This window comes from Lepidochelys olivacea (assembly GCF_965140295.1).
Source record: "Lepidochelys olivacea isolate rLepOli2 genome assembly, chromosome: 12".
NCBI lineage: Eukaryota > Metazoa > Chordata > Testudines > Cheloniidae > Lepidochelys > Lepidochelys olivacea.
Window position 1 is genome coordinate 8,774,056 of NC_140422.1, and position 18,456 is coordinate 8,792,511.

At 38.7% G+C, this 18,456-nt stretch overlaps 1 protein-coding gene across 7 annotated transcripts in view; it reads left to right on the forward strand.

Moving 5' to 3' along the window:
- Positions 1 to 18,456, forward strand: part of PHAF1 (phagophore assembly factor 1) — a 48,359-nt gene that overhangs the window by 19,191 nt on the left and 10,712 nt on the right. For all 7 annotated transcript variants that reach the window (XR_014713758.1, XM_084644665.1, XM_084644668.1 and 4 more), the window contains exons 5-12: positions 60 to 103; positions 2,497 to 2,576; positions 6,927 to 7,021; positions 10,404 to 10,501; positions 12,335 to 12,447; positions 15,141 to 15,274; positions 16,480 to 16,563; positions 17,342 to 17,424. Coding sequence is in view for 6 of the 7 variants with exons in the window: in XM_084644665.1 (XP_084500791.1) it covers positions 60 to 103; positions 2,497 to 2,576; positions 6,927 to 7,021; positions 10,404 to 10,501; positions 12,335 to 12,447; positions 15,141 to 15,274; positions 16,480 to 16,563; positions 17,342 to 17,424 (731 nt within the window). In the remaining variant the exon portion in view is untranslated. The remainder of the gene's footprint in view (positions 1 to 59; positions 104 to 2,496; positions 2,577 to 6,926; positions 7,022 to 10,403; positions 10,502 to 12,334; positions 12,448 to 15,140; positions 15,275 to 16,479; positions 16,564 to 17,341; positions 17,425 to 18,456) is intronic.

Sequence of the window (18,456 nt, forward strand, 5' to 3'; positions counted from 1 at the left end):
ACATCCTATTTCAAACTTGTGTGAAACTGCAATAATTTTTTCTATTTTCTGTCTTTTAGGTGATTGAAGTTTATGACTTGACTAAGGTGAAGTTAAAATATTGGTAAGTGATTTAAGATTACCTTGTGTCATTGGGTCACACATGATTTATTAGTTACCTTCTCTTTTTCACTCTAGTCATAATTACTGGACTGCGCTGTCTCATTAAATTCTTGTCTCATTAATTTCTCTTCGGAAAAACAGTTGTGTATTTTTTCATCAGAAGTTAATTTAATTATTCAGAAGTAAAAGTTATAGGTGGTGTTCTCATAATATATCAAATTAAAGAACATGTTCTCAACAGAAATGAGTTCTGGGTACATTTTGAATAGGAGACTTAAGTGTTTAAGGTGGTAGGCATGATGCATGTTGGATCAGTATTTTTGTGGTGCCAGTAGGATTTGTTTGGGTCAATTATACTGTATTTTGTTGATTATGCTTATTATAATTATTCTGTTTAGCTGGGGAAGAGCTTTCAATTCTTTATATGCTACTCTAACAGTGAGAACAAAATTCAGATCACCTTCCTAAGCATATTCCCTGTGTAGATTACCAATCCCCTGTCTCTTCTAAAATTTGTAGACTTTCTGCTCTAAACTTATGGTATTTAAATATTTATATGTAGCACGAAAGGGGGGCGTGGACTTTTACAAATAGAATAAAGGTTCAGTCTCACCTGTAAGGACCCTTAAAATCTAGGGGCAGATATTACATCAGGGCAGGGGAGAGAGAAGAAGGCTTGCACAATACAATTGAGGTTTCATGTTTCACCCAGACACGCATTATGTGAGTTATTTGGAGATTACTAGGTCGATGTAGAAGCCTGGGTGGTATATAGTGCTTGTGTTAGTGACTGGCAGAGACTCCCATTTTACTGGGAATCTGGCTTTTTTCTGGTTGCCATCAATTTTTCATCTTGTGTGTTCCATTCACTGATTGTTTTGCAAGTGTAAATGTGTTGGTAGGGAATGTTAATTAGGTAAAATAAACTGAACAGCATCCCACTGCCACGTACAGTATGTGGTATTATATCTAGATTTATTTATTTTTTTTTTTTTAGAAAGCCTGTATCCCATAATTATCAAAGGTTAGTTATAATAAATGATCCTTGTGAAATATTTTAATTGACATACTATTGTAATGGTTTATGCAAACGAAAGGCAGGATTTCTTTGATAAAATCAAAGGTACATCATTTTCTTATTCTCAAAAGCCCACCTTATGAGTATGGAAATGTCATTGTCTATATTTTTCCTCTGAGTAGTTTCTTGAGCTCCAGAGCTGACCCTGAAACAGAACGTATCAAGACTTTTTTGTAATGGGAGTTGAAGGTTGGAAAGCCACATACATAGAATTATTGTAGAAATACCCACAGATGTTTGCAATAGTTCAATTTAACCAAAAGATCTTTTTTTGTTGTTTTTTGTTTTGGAAAAGAGATCAGTGCTCACTTTCCCACATGGCTGTCCCTTCAAACCTCTTTGTTATATAAAATGGCTGTAATGCCCTTCTTTCCAAATTTCTTGTAGCAATCATAGAATTATAGGGTTAGAAGGGACCGCAGGGGTCCTTTAGTTTAACCCCCCAAGCAGTGGTATCAAATGATGAAATCAAGGGGTCAAATTCTTCTCATCAAAGCAAAACTCAAAAAAGCTGCAACTCATGGATTTGGGAAGTTTTCATATTATGTGTATGAAGGTAGAGTCTGATTTTATAAATCCCTTATTATCTTTTTATAGACGCCTAAGGGCCAAACCCTGCTTTCTTACTCCTGATATTCATTCAGAGTTATGAAGGAGTAACAAAGAATAGAATTTGGCTTTAAGAATTATTTCCCTTCTGTTACAAAAAAGTCGTACAGTTTTTTGGCTGAGCTTGTGAGGCCAAAAACTCAACTTGATGGCATTTTTCTGTTTAGATGTCACACTAACTTTTGAACATAGCATCCAATCAATTCCAAAATTACAGCGAATCTTTAATAGAACCCTTCATCTTAGATTTGCCCATCCTCCCATGTGGTTTGCAAATGCTGACACCCTGAAAAAGACAGAAAAGGAGAATATGAGTGGCAGACACTGGCTGGGGGAGAATGGGGACACACAGAGCCCCTGGCATGAGGGAGAGGGTAGGGGGTTGCAAGGAGCCTCCTAAAATAGAAGGAAATGGGAGGCTGGCTCGAGGATCAATGTAAGGAGCCCCTTGTGTGTGCAATGAGCTTGGCTGACAGAAGCAACAAAGCGAGTGACCCCAAAGTATATTTGATTCTCCGTACCTTATTAAAACATGAGGTGTTTTCTCTGGTACTGGATTGCTATGTGAGATAAATGTAATAATTTTCCCTTGAAAAATGAGTTTTCTGAGCATTCTTATTTTTGTATCTAAATGATTTTAACTAATGAACCCCAACTAATAGCCTGCTCCTTAGTGATGATTCAGTGGCTTTCATTTTCTTTTTCAGTGGTGTCCATTTTAACTCTCAGGCAATTGCTCCAACCATAGAACAGATTGATCAGTCATTTGGAGCAACACATCCAGGAGGTAGGCTACGGTATTTCTGAGATCATCACTTACTAGCTTCATCCAAATGAATTCATCTCTTAGTTAACATTAAGAATGACAAACTGTTCTAAAGAATATGCTGTATTTTCATATGAGAAGCCGATAAAGCCTTCTGATCCTAATTGACATGAGTTATATTGTTTTTCAGAGTTTTATCACATTCTTATACTTTACAAGATATTCCCAGTATATTTAAATTTGAATGGTGGCCTACTTAGTTAACTAAAATAATGTGAAATATATGTGGCCCAATAATAGTATGTTCAGGTAGCATTAGTGTGCTCACTCGAACCCACAATAACAAGGAACTTCTGAGGTCTTTCCTTTATTCTTGTCTAGTTTAGATGGAGAGAGAATTTTCTCAGGCCATGTCTACACAAACGCTTACTGTGCAGCAAGTTGGGGTATAAATCTCTAGCATGCCGTGCACTAACTGTCCGTGTGGACCCTGCTGATACGTGCTACAAGCTTCAAGCAAAAGTATGTCCGTGTGCCCTGGGGAACTTTTATCATGCATCAGCAAATCCACGCAGGCTGTGTGCTGGAGTGCTGTAGATATATACACCTCAGCTTGCCACTCAGTAAGTGTTTACGTAGAGACGTCCTAAGTCACAGTGTCTGGTTAACTGGACTATGTTTGGCTAAATGCAGAAAAGTGGGTGGGGAGTGAGATGCCCCCCAGACCCAAGGTAAGGACACCGGACTGCTTCAGTAGCTCCTCATGGCCACTCTTCAGTCTGGAGATTGGAACAGCTGGCAGACCTTCTCAGCACCTGCAGAGGTGTCACTGGATCCATGTAAACAGACCACATTGTCATGTGATATGGTCAGCAGGATCCGCAGCACTCCCAGCATGAATCACACTGGCTTCAAGGTGTGGCCTTCTAATTTATTAACACAAGTACAATCAGTGTACAGAAGAAATGAGACAAATAAAGTACAGACTATAAACAGATAAATTCTCCAAATGGGCCCAATACCCCCTTCAAACTTCCGCTCAACTGAGTTCTATCTCATCAGGTTGCCCCTTTGTATTCTTGATAGTTTGTTCTATATAGGCACTTGCTCCTTTCTTTGATCATTTACTCAGCCTTCTATTATATAGAATCACTGAAGAAAAGGGAAATCCAACAGAAGTACATTACTCAGTGTTTTTGATAGGTGATGAAAAGAAACAATGATTACTGCAACTCCTAGGGCAAAAGGTAACTAGAGTTGAATTACCTGTTGGGGAGAAGCCTTGGACAACCAAAGTTGAGTGCAGCCATAAAAGTGAAATAATTCCTCCCATAACTGGGGACTGGGGCTTGTGTCAGAATAGGCAAAATACCATTTATGGCATCCTTTCTCATGTCTCTCTTTTGGCCCTGTGTTCAATCCAGTTACTGTGCTCCAGGCTGGTCCTCCATTGGCTAGTATCAAGACACTCTATGGTGTGTAGGGATGTACATCTCCATCTCTTGCAGTCTTACCACTCTGCAGGCAGCTTCTTGGACAACATATTGCAGGGATTGAGCGGTGCGGAAGGCTCTGCAGGGTCTGTATTGAATTATATTCCTTTAACTCGGTAATGGTGCCAGGGATATAATTGGATAGAGACCCTGCTGTAATTGGATACCAAACGAGTAAGTGAAGGCTGGGAGAGTTGTAGCCTTTACACTGTGAATGTCCTTGATTTTCCATATATAAATCAAGCTGTAACACTATATGAATGCAGTTACTGGGAAATGTTTAAAGGAGAAAAAGAGATCTCGCAAACCTATGAAGTGATACCATGGACCATAACAATATTTATACAGCTGTAAGACTTGTTTATCTAACTTGCTGTATGGCCATGTAAATCTGCATTCAGGACTTTAAAATTGCAGCGTAACAACACATCTTGACCTTTCTGACATATTTGTATGCATGTCATATGCTTAAGAAAAATTGTGCACCAGCTTTGTTCGATGCTAATTTTCATAAGATCATCATCCAGTGACAGTAAACGGGAAGGTGATGAAAGACTACAACTTCTCTTTTGTTTGAGGTTTCCCTCTTTGCTTTTGCCACTGTTGTTGTCTTCACCATTTATAGCAAATATTAAGTAATTCTTTGCAGTAAATTAGGGCCCATGACTGCCAGAACTCTTCTGTATTCCATATTTCGGAACATCCTATGCAAACTGACTGGTAAACTGTTTCTGGCTAATGCTGCTTTTAATGACCATGGTTATGCCCTATAAAGTCCTAAATGGCCTGGGACAATCATAGTTGATGGATTACCTCTTTCCATGTGCCAGACCACCACAGCTGTGGTCTGTAATAATAGCTAGCTCTTCAATAGTGCTTTTTATTAGTAGATCTCAAAGCACTTCACAAAGTGCTCATTATCCCCATTTTACGGATAAGGAAGGGGTGCTTGAGCTGGAACCACTTTGAAAGGAAGCACTGGCAGAGCCTTCATTGTGATGACCCTGAGACTCTAGAATTTGTGTACACAAATAGACACACACCCCTGGTTCAAAATCATGAATTTAATGACCATCTGGGCACAGTGCAAAATGTCTGTTTGATAGGGTTTTTGTAGTGGGCTACGGTCATGCTTCCTATAATGAAGAAGGAGTGGGAAGGAGGGTTTGGGGGGAATGGGGTTGGTGACTGACTGGCTGAGTTCCTGTTGAATGAACTATTTTAATGCTATTGAGATTTAATTATATTGTTAACACTGTGTTAGGGTGCTTAGAGTCTTCAATAGCCATTTCTTTAGTTATTTCTCTTTATATATTACTTCTTAAGATAGCTTGACTTCCCTGTGAAAGTATTACCTTCTTCTCCACTCCCTGTTTCGAGACACTTCACCTATTTGTTTCCTGTGATGCAGCAGAGTTCCCACTAAACTGTTTTTGGCCTGAGCAGGCTGCAAATGCCACTACACAACGGTTTTGTCTTTGGGCAAATGCACGCTTCTCAGGGAACAGGTCTTGAGGCTGGGTGAGGTGGCTGGTACGGTGTTAGCCAGAGGAATAGGCAACTGGAAACAAGGGAGGTACTGTACACAGTGGTAGCAACACAGCAGTAAGTTAGTTCAGTGTAAGAAGACTTAAAAAAAAACAAAAAAAAAAACAACAGTGAGGGACACCATAGCCAGCCGCCACCTCCTCCCTCAAGCCCTGCTCCCCTGGCTGGCACCTAGGTCCATGCCCCTCCTCTTCCCCCCCACCCCAGCTGAAACCATACCTGACCATGCACACCCCAGGGCCAGTTCCCCTGGCTGACAGTGGCCCCGTTCACCAGTGCCATGAGCAGCCCCAGAAAAATGAGGAAGATCCAGTCCCCACCCACCTCAGAAATCAGGACCTTCTAGCTTTGCATGGTGCAGACTATCAGGAGAGCACATGAGCCTGTGTACCAGTTGGGGTGGCGGGGGGGCACAGGGAGGGGCAGAGCCTGCGGGGCCAAGAGTAGGAAGGGCGCATTCTCTCTGCTCAGCCCCATGGAATGAGAGGGATCCTGGAGGCAGAATCAGCCCCACCTCCAGGACTGGCAGTGTATATGATTGGGAGCGGGCGGTATTTGGAACATTTGAGAGAGAGGAGGGAGGATTTTGGGGGTACTCAAGGAGAGTCACTTTGGGTAGTTTGGGGAGGATTCTCAGGGAGCTGGGTGTGTGTGTGAGGGGCAACCAAGGGGGAATGTGGCAGGAGGAGCCATCAGGACAATTCCTGGGGTGTTGTCTTCCCTGGAATGTATATGATGGTGGGCAGGGTCCCTGGGAAAGATCAGGGTTACAACTCCTGCTCCTGGGATCTGTGGAGCTCCTGAGGGCAGCAGGCCCAGATGGACATGAGGTTGTTCTGTGCTGAGGGTGGCGGGGAACTTGCCTTCATGCAAGGTAGGGGAAGAAGCAAGTGACATGCTGCCTTTCACTGGCACATTCCCTGTAACCACAGAAACCTTCCTCCTCTCGTGACAGGGAGCAAAATCTCACATGGAGCCTCTTCTTGCTGTGGCCTTGGCATTCACATGGTCCGGAGTCAACTCTTCTGCCATCATGTTTGTTGTAGGCAGTGTGGCTGGGTGCCTGTCACCTGACTTGGGGCTGAGCAGCAATATTTGTGATACACGGCATATTCAAGGTTGTTCTGTGTGCACGCGGTTTATGGGGAACGTTGCTGTGATGTGAGATCTTACAATTCCATATTATGTCATGGTATTTTATTCTTCTCGGATATTTTGCTGAGTCAGGAGCATGCAGAAACAGCAGACTGAAGTGATACAAAGAGCTGCTAGATCTGAACTAGAGAAATTACTGTCTCTTTCTGTAATTCCATTTTCTTTCTTTTTCCAGTGTACAACTCAGCTGAACAACTCTTTCACCTCAATTTCAGAGGGCTGTCTTTTTCTTTTCAATTGGACTCATGGGCTGAAACTCCGAAGTACGAGGTCAGGAATCATTCTTAGTTAATAGATACTCTGCTTGTTTGTTTTTTGTCTTGGTAACCATTGCAAAATATCACCTATATTTGCCTGCAAGCAAAACAGGCCCTTCATCTGGGTGAAATTTAAGTCTTAAATTGTGCTCTGACGCATTTTCTTACCTTAAGCATAATCATTTCAAAGCCAAAGATCATGCCTGGCTTTTAGCAGAAGGGTGTGGATGGAGGGTTTGCTTCCAAAACTAATAGGGAGTAGCATTTTCATTATTGAGCAGAATCTCTAAAATTTGCTTCTCAAATGTGAACACCCAACTAATATCTAAAATATTTCAGTTAAAGTAAGCCTTGCTTTTGCTTTAGTTAATCTCAAATTATCTATAAATTCTGTTCCAATTCCTCCAAAGTGATTGTGCAGCTAACTAGAATAGAGGGCGTAAAATACGCTTGCTAGATAGGAAAGTCTGGAAATCAGAATTACATGTGTTATGCTATATAGGTTTCCTTATTCACTAAATGTTTTGATAGGTTACTAAATGCGTAAGTGGGCCTAATCCTATATCCATTGAAGCTGGTGACATATATCACACTGACTTCACTGGAAGCAAGATCAGACCTACTATGGTAATGCTGTATAACTCACTTCTGTGTTAATGAAAATACCCTCTATTGTGTGATCCATTCTCATCACCTAAAGGCAATGCATATTGTACAGTGTTGGATTCCATGACCAAAACTGGAAGGGGGGAGGGGGGGAATAGGTTAGCCAATATAGTGGCATATGTTCTCATTATATGAGCTAATTCCCAGATCAGTAGGCTAGCTATGTGTAGAGAGAGCATTTAGAGGTTAAGGGCATTGCAAAGAAGCTTAATGACTTTTGTATGCATCTTCAACAAGTAAGAGACTAGGGAGATACCTACCCAAAAGGTATCCTTTGCAGATAATTGATAGTGTCCGCAAATGAGGTGTCAAAAAAAGCATTGGAACAAATTGATAAACTAAATAGCAATACACCACCAGGTTCAGATGGTATTCACCCAAGAGTTCTGAAGGCATGTAAGAATGAGCTATCTGAACTGCTTAATGAAAGATTTTATTTTTATCAGGTATTCTACTAGGAGACTGGAGAATAGCCAATGTTGTGCCTATTTTTTTTTTTTAAAAAAGAGCTGCTAGGAAAGAACTTAACCATTGTAGACCTATGCATCTTATTTCAGTACCAACTTTGACGGACTAACTGGAAAAATAATTATGGGTAGTTACAAAACACCTAATAAGAGCATGTCTTGACAGGGTAAATTGTGCCTCTCAACACTATTAGAGTTCTTTAACAAGAGTCTCCAAATAGAAGCTAGAATTGATTTTCACTTTCTAAGCCTTTCACAAAGTTACTCACAAGAGGCTATTAAGGTTACTACATTTTCTTATGATGAGAGGTAAAGTTCTTCCATCGATTATAAATTGTTGGAGAGGTAGAAAACAAAGCTTAGGAATAAATGATCAGCATCAGAAGGAGATCAGCAATGGAGTTCCCCCATCAAAACATCCTGGAAAAGTGGTTGAACAGTGAAGTAGTGAAATCTGCAGATGACAGTTGTTTGTTTGAGGATTAGGAAGGATTGTGTGGAAATCCAGAAAGACCTCACAAAGCAATGAATGTCATGTCTGTTGCAAAGTACTACATATTGTAAAGAACACTACCCAATTTCAGGTTTCAGAGTAACAGCTGTGTTAGTCTGTATTCGCAAAAAGAAAAGGAGTACTTGTGGCACCTTAGAAACTAACCAATTTATTTGAGCATAAGCTTTCGTGAGTTACAGCTCACTTCATTGTATCAAAAATTCAAAGAACGCCTGTAAGCCTCCTTGTGGGAAAACGCAATGAAAACTTCGGCTCAGTGTAGTCAAAAGGCAAACAAGAATTTCATCTGTATTTAGAAATGACTAGAGAATAATACTGACCATATTAAAATGACATTGACAGTCATTTTTCTTAAATACTATTAATTTGGTTTTCTCTTGTCTTAGACTTCCAGATTGTTAGGATTTAGGACTAATTACGTTAGAAAGGAGACAGTGTGTGAAATGATAGCGATATAGTGAAACGTCAGTTATTCCTGCTACGCTTCCTGTTCTTTCTTACAAAATATTTTTTCATAGTAAAAAACGTTGACACGTTTAGTTTAGGTGAGGTCCTATTGAAGTAAAACAGTTAAAGTAGGAGACTCTTTTGCATATTTATTTTTTCTGTGTGTTGTTTCTGTGTCTTTGTGTTATGGCAGGGAACAACATAGCACGACAAATTATTTTCCTTTCCAAAGCTAGTGGTGTGTGTTTGAATAATGTTGTGGAGACAGTCTTTTATAGGTGAAGTTTATGTTCAATATGCATACCTATAAACAGACTCACCTAGGACAGTGTCAGATTTCCTTCTTCAGCACCACTCTTCTTTAACAACAGATTTTAAAATCATTGTAAAAATTATCCATACATAAATAACATTGAATTGTGTTGGAGGGATTGGAGAAGGAAAGAATACTGAAAGGAAACAGATAAGGTATTTTCTCTGACAAAGACATTCTCCAAACCAGCAGAGGTACAAACATTAATTCTTAAATTTTTGGGGAGCTATTAACGGGTTTTAGAAAGCAAGCGTGAATAATACGACAAAAGATTGATAAGATTTAAAAAAAAAAAAAAAATGTCACCCACATGTTAAAGGCCCCATTTTCTATAATTTTCCAGGACCATAAATAATGTAGTATACCAGAACAAATGCTTTCAAAGCCTATAAACTTTTTCAAACACTAGTCCTGAACTAGAGTGTCTTGGGTATATGTTTCAGAGTAACAGCCGTGTTAGTCTGTATTCGCAAAAAGAAAAGGAGTACTTGTGGCACCTTAGAGACTAACCAATTTATTTGAGCATAAGCTTTCATGAGCTACAACTCACTTCATTGGATGCATTCAACCACTGAATGCATCCGATGAAGTGAGCTGTAGCTCACGAAAGCTTATGCTCAAATAAATTTGTTAGTCTCTAAAGTGCCACAAGTACTCCTTTTCTTTTTGGGTATATGTGTGGCTTATGTTAGGGAGCTGAAAAACTATAGCCATCTGGCAGAGGGTAGGTTAAAGAATTGAGCTTTTCCACCCCACCATGAGCATCAATGAACAGTGTAGTGCAAGCTAATATTTTCCAGTGGCTTTTTTTCCTGCAGTTGTAGTGTACAGATATTCAGGTTAACTATACCTAGAGATGTATGGTCTGTATTTACAAATACAGTTGTCTAGTGCAATATTTTGAATGGAAATGTGTGTTTTTAGAGTAATGTATATGTTTGTCATACAGTATATAATAGTCAGTTCAAATGTTTTTATATATCCACAGCCTAACTTTGCTCATGGCCTAGCTTCTCTGCAAATTCCCCATGGTGCAACTGTGAAACGAATGTACATCTACAATGGAAACAGCCTGCAGGATACCAAGTATGTATAGCTGATTTGTCAAGGGTGGTTAACCAATATCTAAAATGATTTTTTCTCCTTTCCCTAAATCAACGAAGATCAAAATTGAACTCGGAGGATAGGTGGGGTAGTATGGAAGAAGCAAGTGAGACTCAAGAGAAAACTCTTCCCCAAAAGTGAGGTTACATGCTCCAAGAGTGAGGATACGAGCTGTATTTGGAAAAGGCACTGTACTTACACAGTTTGCATGTACACTAATGCCCTTTATTTAGCTAAGTGAAGCTGACTATAGCAAGGAACAATATTTTTGCTATTTGTTTGTACAGTGTCTATCACAATGGGGCCTCAATTTCTGATTAGGGCCCTTAAGCTTTACTGCAATGCAAATAATAAAATAGCAATCTCCGTGCTTATTTAGCGTATGAATAATATGTCATATATAGCTTATTTCTATCCCATTGATGCTCAGGGGATTTGTATGTCTAACTTCCGTGAGTATGAATGGGAATTACTTGTATAAATCCCTTATTAATAGGAGAATGAATCCTTATGTCTTTTTTTCCCATCTGAATGAACTGTTACATTCATATTTGACATGGCATTTCATTGTCCCATATTAAGCAATACTGTACTGTTACCGTTACTTCAAGGTTCAGTATTTCTGAAAGTATTTTTCTTCCTGGGGAAGACTAATGCCCGGATGGATTAATGAGCAAGAGAAGGGGATACATTATAATGGACCTTGTTTATGTGGACATTGTAGTCTAATTAGAATCAAGCGCTTTGGGAAAGTTTTCCTCCACCCATCGGTGGAATGGTGGGTTTTAATATATGTGTGCATGCATAAAAGCCTCAGCTCACAGGCAAGTTATGTATTCACTCAGGCACAGAAAAATGCACATTATTGGGAAAAAATAACTTTAAGGGAAGTACACATATTGTCTTAAAAGTATATTACCTTTCTGTAAATTCCTTACCTGCTACTGTTGCAATTAATTAGGTGATTATAACTGAAAGAGATTTAAAAAGGAAAATTGGCAAGTAAACTGAGGAACAGATGGTGCAGCTTAAACTTCTTCAAAAAATATTAATTGTCTAGAGTTCATGTTGATGATGCCCCTTTAAAATAATTCAGATACTTTGACATTTAGAAATGGTGACAAATGACAATGTGAATCAATTAAAATCTAGGGACTAGGAGGCACGTGTTTTATGATCTTAAAATAGACTTTAGATGCTAACTCACATCAACAAACCACAGCAGAAATCAGTACACTGAGACATCTGTATTCAGGAATGGTCCAAGACTGGACTAGCAGGAATACTTGAGCTGGAGAGAGAGAAGTGCTGGCAGTGTCATGTGTAGAAGCCTCCACATTGCACACACATGTTGTTTAGTTCTAGCGGCAGCTGTGAGTTAAACATGTATAAGCACAATATGGCCCTTATTTTCACAAGAAGTACATCTGAAACCAAAAACTGTCTGAAACAATATGTTCCGGTATAATGTGAGATATATAATTATAAAGTCCCAAGTGCTGGATGCAGCTGCTGTAATTTCTAGATCTTTTTGAATTGGTTTTTAGTTAGTACAGGACCCAATCTTTCATGTTGCATTTTTATTTATTGTGCTGCTTAACAAGGCTGTAGACAGTGTGAGCTTTTTTTGAGTTGACCGTCTCAAAAATTACTTCAGCCCCTTCATTCTAGGTGAGTTAGGCTCTCCCATGTCAACACTAATATGCTTTGCTTTAATGTATTGTACTAGCTTCTGTCATTGGAGAGTTAGCAGAAAATTCTTATCTTAAGCATTTCCAGTGTTTGTTTTTGTTATATCTGATCTAACTGTTCCAGGGCTCCCCTCATGCCCCTCAGCTGTTTCCTTGGTAACGTGTATGCAGAGAACGTTGATGTTCTGAGAGATGGAACTGGACCCTCAGGTTTACGGCTCCGCTTACTCACTGCAGGTATTACTGAGAACAGATGTTTTGTTGCCCTCACTTTTAGTCAGGAAAGGAGGGACAAATTCGAATGAAATATGCGTTAGCTATCTTATTGTCTTTTCATAGGTGGGTTTCAAAATGTTTTGCACATCTTCTTTTAAGCCCCCTATGAAACAGTATCTTACCGTTGCTGCATATCCACACTCACGGAGAAATCACAGATGGCTGTGGAAACTTTTTTCAATTCCAAGTTCATGGAGTTTCTTTTTGGCAGTGGAATTTGTTTTATTCTGTGCATATGCCCAGAAAAATAAACAGATGTTGTCTGTCACAGGAAAACCCTGTCAGAAACAATGAAACCTCAGGTAGGTGTGTGCCCTGAACACTGAAACACCATCACTACACAATGCCACTGTCATTCTAAATTCAGTGGAGGTGGCATTACAAGTGACATGAGTTGATTGGTATTTACTCTGTGTTCTCTTGATGGCTGGACATCTAGACTAAGAAGAAAGGTTCATTGCCTGCTCAGAGATGCCACTAGGTGACTGCTCCTTTAAAGGGCTTTAAAATATTGTCAAAAACATATTCAGTTTATTTCAAATTCTTCTTTTGAGTAGCAGGGCTTATTTTCTCAGTGATATGACTTTTTTAGACATGGTCATGTTGAGAGAACTCATATATTCTTAGTACACACAAGGTAAAAAATGGAGGGAGGGAAAGCTTTAAAAAAAATGAGGCGTAAGAAACAATGAATAAAAATGTAGCAGATTTGTTAAAGTTACTTTGCTTCTGTCTTTACAGAGGAAGATAATGGAGAGCTGCCTAGGACAGGGATCATATATCCTGGTGTAGTAGGGAAGGAGTTAGCTATATTATCCAGATAATATAAATGGTTTTGAAAAATTGGATACTTTTAAGGTAGAGTGTCATGTCTAGATAACATACATACCTGAGACTTAAAGGAAATGATGTTAGCAATAAATAAAATCTTTATTAAAATGTTATATTAGCTGTCAGACTTCTAGAACTTGCTAAAGGACAAACTTGCCATGTATCATTCTTTCCTAGCTGAACTTAGTTCCTCCAGTTAATTCATTCTCCACCCCTTCTAGAATTAGTTTCTGTGTAAGTGAGTTAACTTACAGTAACTCTTGCTGAAGAAGTCAAAGCTGGCTTGATTGGGTTTCCTTCTCTTTATAATACTTACGAGATACCACAGACCAGGAGGCAGCACTAGCTAGCCGCCTTTTGGCTCTCAAGAAAACTCTCTCAATTACAGTGAGAGAGCTGTTTGGGTAAGAAAAACTGAATTCTCCATGAATTGAAAAACCACTTCTGGAAATCATAAATAAAAATACTAATTATGCTCTCAGTATTACATTTAAAATTTTTCTCTTAGAGGCAAGGCATGTTTATCCCTGACTTACATCGCTGCCCAACCACTAGCTAGACATAGCGGGTATGTCAAAATGGGCAAAAAGTGTGTGTGTGTGTTGGGGAGAGAGAATCGTGGTAACACATTTGAAAAGCCCTGTTAGGTTGCATCCTCGTACTTTGGAAGCCATGTTAGCTGGCCATGTTGTACCTTAGGCTCCCCATGAGGCTTGTGAAGACATAGTCAGATAGGCAAATACTACTTTTATGGCCTCTGTTGTGATTCAGCACCCTTTCACACCATGATTGCCTTACTTAAGTGATTTTTGGCAGTGAAAGGCTAGAGCTGTAGAGAACTTCTGGTCATGGGATTCATGTTGGAGCCATTGGCGACATAGTACAATTAATCTTGCCTTGTGAATTGCCCGTTTATGCCTATCCAGCAACCAGCTCATCTAAAACTTTAATTCTGGTATATTGCACTTCAGTGCCCTCTAATATATAAAGAAATTAATTTCCTGATTTGTTCATCTGATTTTTGTTTGGGGGAGGTTGTTTATTTGTTTTGGATTAAAGCTACTTTGGTTGAAAAATACCTTGAGTTGTAATGCCTACGCAGCAAAGTAGAGAAATGGAACATTATATATACAGTGATTCCTTTCATAATTTCAAACAATGTTTCAACCATGCATCTATGTAGCTGTGATTCAGTGCACTTATTTAAATAAGCATTGTGTGTATATATGAATTTACTTACTGTGTAGCTAATAAAAGCTAGAAACTCTCCAGTGAGAATGTGATGTATATTTCTTTGGCCTAAAACAGTACTGACTAAGAATTCTGTTGCACGAGCCTTATTTTTTTGTCTGGTCAGATTACACACTGTTTTATAACCTTTAAAACCGTACAACTCCCACAGTGCTTCCAATACTGCAGTTAAACCTCTTACAGACATAGCTAACTGCTCACACTTATACTTGATACCAATTGATCAAATTTGAGACTGACAGTGCAAATAAGTAAACTGCATTTTGAAAAATGAAAAGAGATAGGGGAAGAGTTGTTCTTATTCCACTGCTCAGGGAATCATACTCAATTAATTTAGCCATTAAAATAAGGGTCTATGACAGTTAACCACATTACCTAGATGAGACCTTTTTGTGTGTAAACTGCCATCAGAGTTAAGAACTGAATTCAGTACAGCAAAATTGTCTTAAAGGAACTTCTTTGCATTCCATCCCCTTAACCAGCTAGGTGCTGGGATTTGTGATTATTCATTCTTTGTGTAGTGTTGTGATCGAGGAATTATGAACATTAGGCTGTTGTTCCCCATTCTTCAGGCTGTGGCCCAGGTGTATTAGCTGATGCCAAGATGCGGGTATTTGAGCGCTGTGTGTACTTTGGTGATTCATGCCAAGATGTTCTGAGCACTTTGGGGTCTCCGCACAAAGTCTTTTACAAGTCAGAAGACAAGGTAGGAAAAGGCACTCCTAATTCTAGGGCCATGTCTATATTCAGAGTTGCTGCAGTTTAAAGATGGTGTGGGGTTTTTTAACTGATTTTAAACAGGTGCAAAACACAGGCTGGACATTCTCTTAATCTGATTTAAACCTGGTTTATATGGGTTTAGTTTAATTTAGTAAGGAATCAATAATTGATGTATAAACCTAATTTAAATCAAACTACAGGTGCCTACACTGTCTTGCACTGGATTAACTTAATCTGCTTCCAAACCAATGTAAACTGCTTCAACTTTGAATATGGACAAGTCCTAAAAACTGTACGCTGGTTTCTGGGTTTTTTTTTCTTTTTAATTAAAATTAAAGGTACATTTTAGGTAAAATTTGTGTGTGTTCTTTATGTTTATAATATGAAAAAACACACTCACTATTTATGTATATAACACACACACACACACCCTCATGTCAGATCAAACTGTTGCCAGCAGCTGGTGATCCTGCAGTAAGCATGAGGCTTTACATTTTTAACCTAATTATCATTTATATTTATTTAAAGCTACCTCCACAGCAGTTTTCACTTTTAAACTCTTCTGAATTCCTCCTGCCTCATCTTTATTTCACTGAAAGGTGTACATAGAGGCATATAAACCTTTTTCTGTATTAGGCAATAGAATAAGTTTTTCACAGATACCTGGAGGACTTTGATATCTACTCTTCTCGCTTTGCTGCCAGGAGGAGGCATTTTCAGTAGTCTTTTCCTATCTCTCACTTCTGGGTGCAGGGATATATGGTGTGTTAACACAATAAGAACAAAGTATTTAAAGATGGATTCCTTTAATTTAGAGTAATCTTTTTATTTGCTATTTATATAATGCCGGTAGTATAATCTTATTTCTGTGCTAGGCAATCCCAGCTCCTCCTGTTGAAGACATTTGGAGCTGACTACTACATAAATATTCTGATAAAATTCCCTTATCTCCTAATTGAAATGGAACCCCTCAGTAGTCTGGGTTGTACATAGCCCAGATTATATAGACTCCTCACAGTATTAAAATATAAAATACTTTTTCACGAAGATAATTTAGAATTTGAATCTGAGAGAAAATGTATGGACACTAGTGTGAAACCAGACCTTGGAAAATTGTTTTTAAAGTAAACGTATTGATAATACTTTAGCTATGGTAAGCACTGATAAATCTATATGTGGGTTTCTTTGCAGATGAAAATTCATTCACCCTCCCCCCATAAGCAGGTTCCATCAAAGTGCAATGACTACTTTTTTAATTACTTCACGCTTGGAGTGGTAAGTTGAAGACTTCCATAAATAAGCCATTTTTAATTTGAATCAGCCATCCAATGTACCCTTTAGAGAATGACTAAGTATCTCACGTTGGTGTTTGATACAAGTACTAACATTGTGCAAAACTCTCAGTGGTTGCCTCAGGAATCTTTGAATATGAAAAATGGGATTGCAAATGCTCAAATTAAGTCAGACTTGAACAATGGTATTTTACCATTTTCCCACAATCCATGGAGTGGTTCTTGAGTGTTTGTCTGGCATCCCCTTTAGCGCTCTTATCACACCCCTAATGTGTAGGAACAGAGGCCCTTGTTTCCAAAATCTAGCCTTTTCTACCCCACCAGATACTATTTCGCCGTTCCCATGCCTGACTTTTATTTTTTTGTATTTCTGTGGAGTTCGTAACAAATTTTCCTCCCATGTTCATCTTCATTTTAGCACCTCAGGTAATTTGTGTCATAAGCATGTTGGCTTTCCATCTTGCATCAATGTAAAGTGAACTATAATAGGCAGATAAAATAGACTTGCTCAGCGAAACTGCTAACATTAGCAATTTCAGCATCAAACTAGCCATATAGTTATAGTTGCATATGCACTTGCTGGAAGAAATACAGATTTGAATTTATACATAAAATGTCCCTCTTATATTGTAAAGGCTTTTTTTGTTTTGTTTGTTTTTACTTTTACTATATCGTTAGACCCTTCTTACTGCATATTGAGGAAAAACTACATTCCCTCACCAAACTGTTTTGCTCATGTCTATCTCCTTTGTTTTCAACAGGATATTCTTTTTGATGCAAATACTCACAAGGTGAAGAAATTTGTCTTGCATACAAATTATCCTGGTCATTACAACTTTAACATGTGAGTACAGAGAAGTAGTCTAGAAAAATGCAAACTCTGCTACTAGTAAATCCTGCGTCAACCTTCTATAGTTCCTGTAGTTTCTGTTGAGCAGCTTTGATTCATCTAGTGGGAACTTGGAAGGATTTCAGGCCACCATTTTTAGGACACTTCTTAGCTCTGGTTTTTAACTCTTGTGCATTAATAAGTATACATTAGAAAGAGACTTATGAGGGGACAGCAAGCACTACTTCAAAGTCACATGCCACGTAATGTTTAATAATAAAACATCACAGCATAGATAGGAAGTACATACATTTTTAGAGAGGATAGTCATGAGCATTAGCAAACTTTTAAACTTAATTCTGAATAGTTTAGTTATTAGTTCACTCATTATAAGCAGTGCTTGTACAAGGTGGACTTTGTATATTTGACAAGTAGAAACAGAACAGCATTTGGGAAGTTTTAGCTGTTAAAACTATAAAAGTGAATACACTGGAGTGTGGTGGATGTTGCAATAGTCTGTAGAGAGCCTGTAGATATTTCAGTGGCTGTTCACAAGAAGACAGAGAACAGTGAGGTCACATAATCTAACCAATAACATGGTATTCTCCCATAAATTTCCCCAGTATTTTTCCCCTTCATTGAAGAGCTGGTGATGCCTACTGGCAAATGTTGTTCAGAAATTTTTTTGGAGAATTTTTCATTTCCTCTCTCTGGATGACAAAAGAGAATGATTTGCAAAGACTGTTTCTTAAAACTTCCCACTGTTTATTTCCCAACTGATGATATAGGCCTTCGACGTCATATTTTCCACATCAGTCTGTGATTTCATAGTCTTTGTCTACCCTAGGAAGGGTTTCTGGCATAGCAATACCAGCAAACCCTCTTGGCGACACGCAGTTTATATCAACAGTTATTTTGCCAATATAGCTTATACCAGCTCGCTGAATGAAATAAGCTGAAGTAGCAAAAGGATTTTTTTGCAATTATAACTGTGGCTAGGGCTTTTGCTGATATAGCTATTTCAGTTAGTGGTGTGGGGTTTTTTCC